Source organism: Schistocerca americana, chromosome 2 (assembly GCF_021461395.2).
Source record: "Schistocerca americana isolate TAMUIC-IGC-003095 chromosome 2, iqSchAmer2.1, whole genome shotgun sequence".
NCBI lineage: Eukaryota > Metazoa > Arthropoda > Insecta > Orthoptera > Acrididae > Schistocerca > Schistocerca americana.
In genome coordinates this window covers 526229067-526242574 of record NC_060120.1, presented here as the reverse complement: position 1 = coordinate 526242574, position 13508 = coordinate 526229067, and the positions used below count along the sequence as shown (strand labels likewise).

At 39.9% G+C, this 13508-nt stretch overlaps 1 protein-coding gene across 1 annotated transcript in view; it reads left to right on the top strand.

The window, feature by feature from the left end:
* LOC124596280 overlaps positions 1–13508 on the top strand; it is a 63953-nt gene that overhangs the window by 35674 nt on the left and 14771 nt on the right. The window contains exon 2 of the mRNA XM_047135369.1: positions 11531–11713. Coding sequence (XP_046991325.1) covers positions 11531–11713 — 183 coding nt within the window. The remainder of the gene's footprint in view (positions 1–11530; positions 11714–13508) is intronic.

The window sequence follows — 13508 nt, the reverse complement described above, 5'->3', positions numbered from 1 at the left end:
ACATTTTATATCTCTGCTATCGCAAATACTGACACATTTTACAATCACATAATAAATACAGAAAAATTCCTATCCTAAATACAGAGAAATATTACAACAAAAAATATAAGGAGAATAACAAATGTCTTTTACACCACATTCAGTAATATTTTTGTTCAATAATTACGATATATACAACTTGCCCAGAGCGGCGTATATGGTACAAATAAACTCTTGTTCTTTAATAACGTGAGTTTGCCAGGGAACGTTACATAACGCACCACTTTAAGTTATTGAATAAATCATTGCTTCCTTTGCTGATGGCCTATTAAGCTGCAATCAGCTGACGTGGCTAAGTAAAATATTTTGGGCGAGAAAATTAATTTAATTACGCTGCACACAGTAGACGAGCTCTGAACTTGCCCTTTGGAGATACGCTATCGCTATAGTTTTACATTTATTCAATTGAAACTTCTTCATGATTATAGCGGATCTACCTTCTACTTAAATTTAAACATCCTAGCCTTATTTATTCGCCTACTTAATCTATCTTGCTTCCTTAATTTTTAAGACAAAAACCAGAAACTCATGAATTTCAACCAATATCATAATTTGTGAGATCCAGAAGACTATTTCTACAAAATTATTATAAAAAAAGGGATCCTAATATAAATTTTTAAGTTTCTAGCTCTTTTCTGTTGAGCCAATGATTTTTACAGAAAAACGTCCAAATTTCGAAAATGGTTAAAGTTATTGAACTGATATTCAACACATATTGATTTTGTTATACTCCTGGCTGGCTAGAAATGCTTCAGGTTATTTACATGATTTTTAAAGTATTGCTCAACATTTATGATGTCAGAGCTAGTTACAGCGGACTAGGCTGGCACACAATGGAAAGACTGATGAGAATTTTATAAGGCATGAGTAGGCTACTTCCCTACATCACCCTCTACTTAAATTTTTTTGGAATGTTAATGAACGAAAAATAAATTAATTACAAAAAGGGAAGCAAGAGTACAGCTTAACTCCCTATGAAAATTATAATTTAAATGTAAACATATAGAAATATTAAAAGAAAACTGATTACCTACTTCAATTACTTAAATTGCTGGTATGTTCACTGCCTCTTAAGCAACATTATCCCTCAAAATTTAAGCAAAATCAATTTGATATGCATATTGCCTTAGACAGACAAACACATAAAAATATGTAAAACTATGAAAATCTGAAGTCCATTAAATACATTTTTACATACACAAATTCAAAGTAAGTGACACAGTTATTCATGATACATAAACAGATGATTATATCTCAGCAGTCTTTTCTAAACCTGAAAGAAAATTTCACAATTCAAGGCAATTTCATATTTACACATGTGGTTGTAGCCGCTTTGGCTTCCGTTCTACACTTCCATTCACAAGGGTAGAGGAAGGGAAGTTGCTATGGTGTGCGTCCTTCACGTTCACTCTAAATTACATGGGGAAAGGGGAGGGGTCACTGTGAGTTGTGTCCAAGTCACTCCGCGCTTTCACACAGCTACTAGGCAGCCATTATCTGGTTTGTCCTGTAGAACAAACAAAAAGAGTGCCTCAGACTCTGTGCACTTAATATCACAATGAAATGCGGATATATACATTTTATCTTTCAATATGTTACTGGAACAAAGTTAACAGAACTTTTTCAATTTTACTTTCATAGTTACTTAACTGTCATAAAATCGGTAAACAAATGGCTCAAAACGCCGTCAGTCACGCACTAGAAAAAAATTTATGCTCAAGGCATACAATCATAAATCCTATTTAACTTCAATTTATTATTTCTTGGCCGGAACACTGAACCAATGCTCGGTACATTCCTAACAAATCTGTATACTATTTACTTAGCTGACTCACCTTCGATTACCTTATTCTTAGAGATAGTATGAGCATATTTGATTAGTAGTTGTCTTCTCAGCTTCTTTGTACATGTGAGTAACTTGTGGTAATAGTACAGTTCTGAGTGTTCAAAACACACTATGTATAGTTGAATACTAAATCCACTTATTGGTCCTCTGCTGCTGTGTCAGTTCCACATCTGCAATTATATAGTTACTTCATCGAAGTGTATTTATGCTGAGCTATAAATAATGTTTCATGTCTGCCATTATGTTACTCAATTATGTTGCTAGTGTATGTATTTAATACTCACCCTATTAACATTTAAAGCACGGGATAGCACATTTATTTCATAACTATAGTGTATTGCAGCTGATCAGTTTGCTCATGTGGCAATCCATTTCCACTCGATCGGATGCTGAAACCACAGGTAGTCTCTCTCGACTTACCACTAAAGTGCATTAAGTAATTATGGACGAGCGTAATGCTAAATTCCTTAAACCTATAGGACACCATGAGCTACTCTGTCTCATCTAACATAAGGGTACCTATGGTCTCATTCACGCCTCCAACTCATAACCTCAATACGTGTAGGTGTGTCCTGTCACACACTACACCAAAATAATGGCCAGCTCCAACCTTATAAATACTTCAGGGATGTGTCCTTCACATCTCAACAACAAACACTGTTCAATTCTATTACACTGCCATTCCTTGCTACACAAGGTGAGTTCATTCTTACAACTTATCTGCATATTTTTCATAACACTAAGCAATCTCTTTTACTATTAGTTAGTTAGCTCTACAGCATACACTAGGTTTCACTGCCACTTCAGATCCTGCTTCAACACGAATTTGTATATCCTTTTTTTAAATATTATTGTGGGACGATTTCCAATAAAACAACACTTTGTACTTATAATATTACCAGTGTTATATACATACTTGTTACTCAAATACACTGCATCTTAATTATGTCACACTTCTCTATTGTCTGTCACTATTAGGTTTGTTACATTAGGTATTTTCTTCACTAATCGGTGGATAGAATGGTTGCAGAACTCATGGCTTGATAGCCATGACGGAAAATTTTTGTATTGCAAAGAAGGAGTCGAAACATTGATGGATAGGAAAGCTGAAGAATGTGTGAGACCTGAAAAGGAAAGAAGATCTCACACAGCTGGGACTGCACAGCTGCCACACTGTGTAGAGGTTACAGAACAACCTCCTCCCTATAGAATTCATTGGTTTCAGAAAATTTTCGTATTAGAAAGAAGGGGTCGAAATTTTTGTAGATAGGAAAGATGAAGAATGAGTGAGACCTGAAAAGGAAAGAAAATGTCACACATCTGGGACTGCACAGCTGCCACACTGTGTAGAGGTTAAAGAACAACCTCCTCCCTATAGAATTCATTGGTTTCAGAAAATTTTCGTATTGGAAAGAAGGGATCGAAATTTTTGTAGATAGGAAAGATAAGGAATGAGTGAGACCTCGAAAGGAAAGAAGATCTCACACAGCTGGGACTGCACAGCTGCCACACTATGTAGAGGTTACAGAACAACCTCCTCCCTACAGAATTCATTAGTTTATTATTGGCTTGATAATCATAACTGAAAATTTAATGTGTTGGAAAGAAGAGGTCGAAATTTTAGCTCGATAGAAAAGATGAAGAATGAGTGAGACCTGAAAAGGAAAGAAGATCTCACACAGCTCGGACTGCACAGCTCCCACACAGTATAGAGGTTACTGAACAACCTCCTCCCTACAGAATTCATTCATAACCTTTGACGATGCCAGGTCGATTTGAAAATACCTTATGATGCCTTTTTAAAACCTGTCTCAGTTCTTCCTTCTGATTAGCTGAAATTTTATCGATTTCCTGAAATTTAGCTTTTATCTTGTTCAAAATAATGGCTTCCTCTTCTTTTCCTGTGTTTAGCTTATTTTTACTAAGATTAACACCTTTGTCCCAATAGCTCCTCTTTTTCAGAACTCGTATAGGCAGCTCCCAAGTTTCATCATTAGTTACTACATGTTTATCAATAAAAGGTACCGTAATTACTCCAGTTATCGGCAAGACCATTTTTAACTGGCTTCTTTCAAATTCAACAACACTCTGATATTCTGACAAGAAATCTATGCCAATTAAAACCTCAGTACTGAGATTATTTACAATTAAGCATGGATGATCAATTAAATTACCGTTAATGTTAAAGGGCAGCAAAGTTTCTTGCTTTGTTGTTTTTGACACCTTGTCAGTAGCACCAATTATTCTTAGTCCTGATACCCTCATTACTGTAAGCTTGTCTTTACCAGGTAACGCATCAAAGAAGGACTGAGATATCGCACTCACCTCACATCCACTGTCTAAGAGACAACGTACATTGATACCCAACATATTCAGTATTATTATAGGGTGGTTTATTCTAGTTTGTACAGGTGGTTCCTCAAACTCATGCAATAGTTCCTTTTGTATTTATCTCCAACTAAAGTGATCGACATCCGTCTTCATTACATTTAGGTCAAAGTGTGCAGGGGTTTCCTGAATCACATTTTAAGCTGCCTTTTCCAGTCGGTCTATTAATTTTAAATCGAAACACCGCACAACTTCATTACATTTAGTTTTCTGAACATGACCCAAATTACTGTAGTCTGAGCGATTTTGCGCCTCCAGACCGGGCATAACACTAGTTACAGCTAAACCACTTTCACTATTATCGTCGGGTTCCTTCTCAAGTGACAACTGGTCACAGATACTGTGTTCATCGACCCGCAACAGGCTACCCTCTACATTCTCACTTACCTCCTGTCCTAAATCTATTAGTACACAACCGACTTCCTGTACAGGCACTGTAGATAAGAGCACATCATCCTCATCGTAAATATAAGCATGAATTTATTCTGCTTCTTCACCTGACAACTCAGTATCTTGTAGCTCTTCCCTACCATTACACTGCTGCGCCTTCTCTTTCTCTTCCCACTTATAAAGCGTCTCTAACACGGTATCTATCAAATACTGTGAGTGATCTAATATTTCTACTGTATCCTTAGATGCTACCGACTCTTCATCCACATGTTCACTCCGAGTATTCTGATCTGTCTTACCAATTACCGTAACTACTGGCTTAGGAAAAGTAACCGCCTGATGAGCGCCAGTGTCCTCATAGACAGGAACTAGTTTTCCTGCCTCGGCCTACTACTGTTTCCTTTATTTACACTATAGTTAACTGGCACAGCATTGCTTTCTGCACTGTTGTTTACCCATAATTTTGTTCAGAACAAAATTATTATCATTTGGATGCCATTATTGGTTCTGATAATTATGTCTCCAATTCCTGCCTCTCTTAGGATGGCGAACACCTACTTTTCTGATGTTTACATTGCCATTCTGCTCGTTCTTAAAATTACTACTAGTGTTATTAGCATTTCTGTTATTACGCGCTTGCTCCTCATTGGCAGCAACACGTTTTACACGTTCCAAATACTCAACGAAACGATCGAAATTGTCTCTAGGGGCAGATATAATTCTAGTTTGCCAATACCATGGCAGTTTGGCTTCAAGACCTGGTATTATCATTTCAGGTTTTAGCTTTTCGGCCAAATGTGACAAACGTGAGATCCATGACCTGGCAAACTCTTTAATAGATTCTTTGCCTACATTGAAGCGTTTTCCACTCCAAAAGTCTCTCAACACTTCATTTTGCTTATTGCTAGACCAATACTCATTAATGAAAGCTGTTTTAAATTCCGCTAATGTTTTACACTTCAACATAACATCAGCTGATCAACGCATGGCGTTGCCTGCTAAATGGCTTCTAATAAATGAGATTTTCTCTCGTTCAGACCAAGTTGGTGGAATCACATCTTCAAAATCGTCCCAGAAATCTAGCAGGTGGATATTTTTATCTGGATCGAACTGCAAGAACTGCCGACACCCGATAAAAGCTGCAGCTACAACTTGTTGCATACTACCATTACCAGAAGTTACTGAAGCTACTTTACTCTCAATGTTAGCAATGTTAGTACTAATATTTTCTACTCTTATTTCAACATTATCTGCTCTTTGCACTATATGAATAGTATCAGTTTTGATTGCATCTACTTCTGCTTGACATACGTTTACTTTTATATTAACATCTTTAAACCTATCCGAGCACAGTTCAGATTCCGCCTCTATCTTTTCTGTTAACTTGTGCTCCAGCTTCACATCTTCCATTTGGAAGTCTCTGTGAACCTCAGCAACTTCGGATTTTACTGTTTTATACATTTCAGAAAATTGTTGAGCAATCTTTCTCTTAATATCCTCATGGTTGTAATCAATTTTATAACTCCAACTGTCCAGATCCTCTTTCAACTTATTGCAACTAGCCTTGAAGGAAGTTTCTAATTCAGCTTTATTGGATTCTAATTTATTGTCCATATATCAGATTTTAACCCAGCTGTCATTCTAGCATTACAGGCTGACATTTTTGCATTACTAGCAGCTATTGCTTGTAATATAACATTTAAATCAATAGCCCCAGTATCTTTGGGTTGCTCACTAGCTGGCTTTTTATCACACTCAGGTGACGAAAAACTAGCTCCAACACCAGAATCATCAAAACTAAATTAAACTTCTGATTTATCGGTTATATCTAACTTCTCCAGTTTAAACTCTACCACCTCTGATGGCTGTTTCATTTTTAACTCATCAGATAAACTATCATCCAATAAATCAACAATTTCTGATTTCTGCTTTACTACAGTGGTCTCTATTATTGAATCATTTCCCCTTCTCACAGTAGTGTCAGGAGACAATACTTCATATTTCACTTTAACATTACTTTTTTCATGCATATTTACATTTGAACCATTGTCTGGATTTACAGTTCCCTCAACAGACATAGGTTCTGATTTAAGTTTAACCTCAGTTTCCTCTGGCGGTTCCATCGCTGACAGTCTTTTAGTGCAGGTTAGTAAAATTTGTAACAGCTTTTCACTTAACTTAGTACCTTCTACACAACGTATGGCGTTGCTGGTGCAGCATACTAAGATTACTGATGCGACGCGGCGCGTTGAACTGCGACGGTACTTTGACGGCTGCTGTGTGTTTGCGTGGCCCGCAACTGCAGGCGCGGCTCCGGTTGCTCCGGCGGGCGACAGCGGTGAGGTGAAACTGGCTTCTCGCGATGCCAGCAGCGCCGCTAGACTCGGTCAATCCAGATGCATTGTTAATCCAATTGCATCGTCCACATGCACACATAACACTATCACTATTCTATTACTCAGTTGCGTGTCGCATTTCACTCCAGAATCCGAATATTTAAAAATCACTTTCACTTTTACTCAGTTTCCTTTCCCAGCCGATGCACCAACTGTGGGGCGGTTGGTGAAAATTAATACTTGATAATGTAACGTTTGGTTTGTAATGTAGAAAAGATGGATTTTCTGGCTGATTAACCATATGTGGGTCGGCGGGTGGAATTAATTGTTATTAAAAATGTTCCTATTATTTATGCTGTCTTTTGCCGTTCTCAACACTGGCTGTCTAACTACAATATTGGCAACAAGAAAGTGATTAGCAAAATGTGAAACCTGTAATTAGAATTTCTAGTGCCCACTTCATCTGAGAAATACACTTATAGCTACAGCTTATAGCTCTGAGGAATTACGAGGTGGTCTGGGATTCATAATCAAAAACAATCCTGTAAAAACGTTCGCATTATTCTGAAAGTCACAGATCAAACAAAAAAAAAAAAAAAAAAAAAAGAATCCACACAATCTGACTAACAGAGCAGTTCAGAGTCTAATGCGCTGGTGCAACTATAACTGTCCAAATTAAATGTTTAAGTGAATGCTCGCCATAATTGGATGATAATGTTCATCAAACGCCACGTTAAATAATGGTAGAATATCTGTCCCGTGGCGGCACGTAAAAATACGACATACGCAAACTGAAGATAGATCATTAAAGTCATCCCAGAATTAACACTTTACTCGAAAATGATTTCAGGGTGACGCATATCCCGAGTAACTGAATATGGCATCCGAGTCTGCTTATAGCAATGATACCGACGCGACGCGACTCCTAGCACAGGTGGTGTGCTATTCAGCGTTTGGAGAGAACTGGGGCCTTACTCTCTCGCGCAGCATTCTTATATGTAAAGCCGCGGTGCGGACGGCTAAGGGAACGTCTGATCAAATCGGCTCTCCCGACTAGCTGCTGGGGTAGTAATGCACCACTTTAAGTTATTGAATAAATCATTGCTTCCTTTGCTGATGGCCTATGAAGCTCTCAATTTAAATGTGCAATCAGCACACGGGTAAGTAATCATAATAACAGTCTGACGCGGCTAAGTAAAAGATTTTGGGCGAGAGAATTAATTTAATTACACTACACGCAGTAGACGAGCTCTGAACTTGCCCTTTGGAGATACGCTATCGCTATAGTTTTACAGTTATTCAATTGAAACTTCTCACATCTTCATGATTATAGCTGATCTCCCTTCTACTTAAATTTAAACATCCTGGCCTTATTTATTCGCCTACTTAATCTATCTTTCTTCCTTAATTTTTAAGACAAAAACCAGAAAATCGTGAATTTCAACCAAAATCTTAATTTGTGAGATCCAGAAGACTGTTTCTACTAAATTAATATGAAAAAGGGATCCAAATATAAATTTTTAAGTTTCTAGCTCTTTTCTGTTGCGCCAATGATTTTTACAGAAAAACATCCAAATTTCGAAAATGGTTAAAGTTATTGAACTGATATTCAACACATATTGATTTAGTATTACTCCTGACACGCTAGAAATGTTTCAGGTTATTTATTTGATTTTTAAAGTATTGCACAACATTTATGACGTCAGAGCTAGTTACAGCGGACTAGGCTGGCACACAATGGAAAGACTGATGAGAATTTTATAAGGCGTGAGTATGCTGCTTCCCTACACATGGCATTATACGTGTGTGAATATGTTACTGACTTCTGATAAACCATAGGTAAATTTATGTTGTATACTTTTTATTCTTTACACAAATGTAGAGCCAATGACTAAAAATTTGTAATATCCCTAACTTGTAGGGTTTCGAAGATGATAAATTATCGTAACATGTAAAACATAATAAAATTTACTTGAGCTGATGACGGAATTTTATGCTGAAAAAAATACTACAGTTACTGAAAAGCACAGCCAAGAATAGAATAATGAAATAATAGAATTAAGATAGCGAGAAAGTGTCGTCACAGTGGCACTTACAGTGTAAAATTTCTTCTTTCTGGGCCCATGATCCAGTCATCACAAAAGTCCCATTGACACCCATGCCACGTCTTAACATAATGCGTAAGCACTTAGCATAACATAATCAACTGAAACGACGTATAAGACATAGTCTAATGTAGGCTGCATGCAACACAAACTTTTTGACGTACAAAGAAGCACTCAACGGATCGTTGCACTGAAATAAGTCGTAGGTGAAATTGGTCGATAATTTGACGGTATCTTTTTCTCCCGCTTCCTGTAAAGAACCTTAACTTAAGCTTATTTTAGCGAGGCTGGAAATGTTCCGATGATTAGAGGTTTATTACACAAATCACTGAAGATAGGACTCAACTCGCATGAACACTCAATTGATTAACTTCGTCGTATATATCTTATCATAACCACTACAATACGTTGATTTTAAGGGTTTTATGATGGATGCTGCTTCTTTGGGTTTTACGGAAGTCATTTGTAGAGACTGGTCTCAGATATTTCATAGCACTCTTTAGTGAAACACGCAGCCTCTGGCAGTCAGTAACAGAAACAAAGTTCTTTCTTAAGAGGTGAATACAGTTGTTACCAATGTCTCATTTATTTTTTGAGCCATGAGTTCGCTTTCTTTCTGGTCCCACCTGGCTCTGTCGACATGATGTTCCATATTGTTTATTTTGTTGCCTGGTGTAATTATCTTTCTCTCACCATAATGTTGCTTAGATTTCTGGATTACTTCCTTCAACATTTTGCAGTGTTCTTTGGAACGTATTACAATGCTGACATCAGAGCTGTTCCTAGATAGTAGATACAGTTTCCTCTGTGTCCCACACGACACCTTTAATCTTTGTGTAATCTTTTAGGGGTACACAATTTTCAAATGAGGAGGTAGCTTTGTTAATGAATGCTTTGTATTTTTCATTTGAGTCAGAAGTATTGTAGACATCTATCCAGTTCACGTCTTCGGGTAACTGCCTAAAATTGTCAATTTTTAACTGATTTATTACCCTCCTGCACTCATATATGTTAGATTTTGTATCCTAATGATTTCCAACGTCCAACATAAGGTGCTGCATCACATAATTTGTTTCTACTCTTGCTTTTAATCCCTAGACTTGTCTACAAGGATACTGTCAATAGGAGCCTCAGAGCATTTACAAACCTACCTGGAAAGTTCACAGTAGAAATTAAATTGAACGGCAGTGTTACTGATTGCAATAATTGTCCACTGACAGAGCTTTAAAAAAAAAGAAAAAAAAAGGCCGAAGATTCAGTCAACAATGATAAACTGAGCATGCGGAAGACAGTGTAAACCACAGAATTAAAGACACGCATCGTGTATCGACAAGACATGTAACCAGTAACCGGATGAAAGACGGAGTCTCCAGACAGATTAATATTCAAGGTGAGAGGATATCAATAACGTGATTCGCTCGTGACATTGCTATCCTCAGTGAAAACGAAGAGCTGCAAGATCTATTAAATACGATGTACAGCGTACTGATTATGACATACTGATTAAGAGAGAATTAATGAGGAGTAGAGGAAATGAGAGGAACCATGCACTTAATAACAGGAATTAGCGACCACGAAATAGACGAAGTTAAGGAACTCTGCCAGCTTGGAAATAAAGTAACACGTGACGGACGAGGCAAGAAGGACATAAGAAATATGCTATCACACGCTAAAGAGGTATTGAGGTCGAAAATGAGTCTACTATTATTAAACATAGGATGTAGTTTAAGATATACGCTTCGTCACAGCATTGCATGGAAGTGAACTATGGACTGTGCGAAAACCGAAAGAGAATAGATTCGAAGTGTTTGAGAATCGGTGGTAGTGATGGATGCTGAAAATTAGATCTACTGATTAGATAGGAAATGAAGAGGTTCTGCGCAGTATTGTAGATGAAAGGGTTATATGGAGAACAATGACAAGAATAAGGGACAGGATGCCAGGATATACCATAAAACGTCAGGAAATAACATCGATGGATCTAGAGGGAACTGTAGGGTCTACCAACTGTAGGAAAGGACGGAGACTGATGTACATACATGAAATAATTGAATAATTAGGCCTCAGTGAGGAGAATGACTTGACACAAGAGAAGATTTAGTGGTTCGTAGCAGAACGCATCGAATTAATCGGTATACCAATGACACACACACACACACACACACACACACACACACACACACACACACACGAACTGGATGTGTTCTGTCTGGCAGAAAACCGTGTCGTAAACATAGTGATTAGGACGATATAAGTAACTTGAAAATATGATGCCGCCGTAAAGGGAACAGATTTCACACATTAAAAATCAAGGCTAAGTCATTTTTAAAAGTTTCGTCGTTTCCCTTAAGCGTCATCTTCAGACATTGGGAATGTTGACACAAGCTTTCCACCGCTCACGGCAACTGTTCCCTACCTGTTGGCAGCGCTTGCGGCAGTCGTGTGCTCTGCAGCGCGGGCAGGCCGCGTGCCGACGACGACAGAGGCGCCCTGTCCCAGGATGTGCATCGCCGGCCAGCCGTCCGTCTGCGCTGAGGTCTCTCCCGGAAGGTACATCACGTACTCCGGCGCATGCATGAAGCGCATGTGCGAGTGTATGCTCAATAGAAGTAAGTGCCACTACTTAATGGGACCCTGTCAAGTTTCTGATTTTCACAGTGAATTCTGCCGCAATGTGACATGCAATCTTATTACTGATTGTTCACCTTACGACAGACAAAAGAAAAGTGTCGAAATAAACACTAGGAAGTCACAGGTCTTACTCATATTGAACCGAACGTTGAACAGCAGTCATTTTTGTAAAACAGTTGGCCCGACATCATCCTATCCGTAAATACACTCCTGGAAATGGAAAAAAGAACACATTGACACCGGTGTGTCAGACCCACCATACTTGCTCCGGACACTGCGAGAGGGCTGTACAAGCAATGATCACACGCACGGCACAGCGGACACACCAGGAACCGCGGTGTTGGCCGTCGAATGGCGCTAGCTGCGCAGCATTTGTGCACCGCCGCCGTCAGTGTCAGCCAGTTTGCCGTGGCATACGGAGCTCCATCGCAGTCTTTAACACTGGTAGCATGCCGCGACAGCGTGGACGTGAACCGTATGTGCAGTTGACGGACTTTGAGCGAGGGCGTATAGTGGGCATGCGGGAGGCCGGGTGGACGTACCGCCGAATTGCTCAACACGTGGGGCGTGAGGTCTCCACAGTACATCGATGTTGTCGCCAGTGGTCGGCGGAAGGCGCACGTGCCCGTCGACCTGGGACCGGACCGCAGAGACGCACGGATGCACGCCAAGACCGTAGGATCCTACGCAGTGCCGTAGGGGACCGCACCGCCACTTCCCAGCAAATTAGGGACACTGTTGCTCCTGGAGTATCGGCGAGGACCATTCGCAACCGTCTCCATGAAGCTGGGCTACGGTCCCGCACACCGTTAGGCCGTCTTCCGCTCACGCCCCAACATCGTGCAGCCCGCCTCCAGTGGTGTCGCGACAGGCGTGAATGGAGGGACGAATGGAGACGTGTCGTCTTCAGCGATGAGAGTCGCTTCTGCCTTGGTGCCAATGATGGTCGTATGCGTGTTTGGCGCCGTGCAGGTGAGCGCCACAATCAGGACTGCATACGACCGAGGCACACAGGGCCAACACCCGGCATCATGGTGTGGGGAGCGATCTCCTACACTGGCCGTACACCACTGGTGATCGTCGAGGGGACACTGAATAGTGCACGGTACATCCAAACCGTCATCGAACCCATCGTTCTACCATTCCTAGACCGGCAAGGGAACTTGCTGTTCCAACAGGACAATGCACATCCGCATGTATCCCGTGCCACCCAACGTGCTCTAGAAGGTGTAAGTCAACTACCCTGGCCAGCAAGATCTCCGGATCTGTCCCCCATTGAGCATGTTTGGGACTGGATGAAGCGTCGTCTCACGCGGTCTGCACGTCCAGCACGAACGCTGGCCCAACTGAGGCGCCAGGTGGAAATGGCATGGCAAGCCGTTCCACAGGACTACATCCAGCATCTCTACGATCGTCTTCATGGGAGAATAGCAGCCTGCATTGCTGCGAAAGGTGGATATACACTGTACTAGTGCCGACATTGTGCATGCTCTGTTGCCTGTGTCTATGTGCCTGTGGTTCTGTCAGTGTGATCATGTGATGTATCTGACCCCAGGAATGTGTCAATAAAGTTTCCCCTTCCTGGGACAATGAATTCACGGTGTTCTTATTTCAATTTCCAGGAGTGTAGTAAAAGATCCCAGCATAATACTTTATTAGAAAGTACAGCGTGCAGAAAATCTCTTTCTTGCGAACATTAGATGCAAAAATTTTGACATTAACATTTAGAATTACAAACATGGCTGTGATCCATCAGCCATAAAAGAATATGAT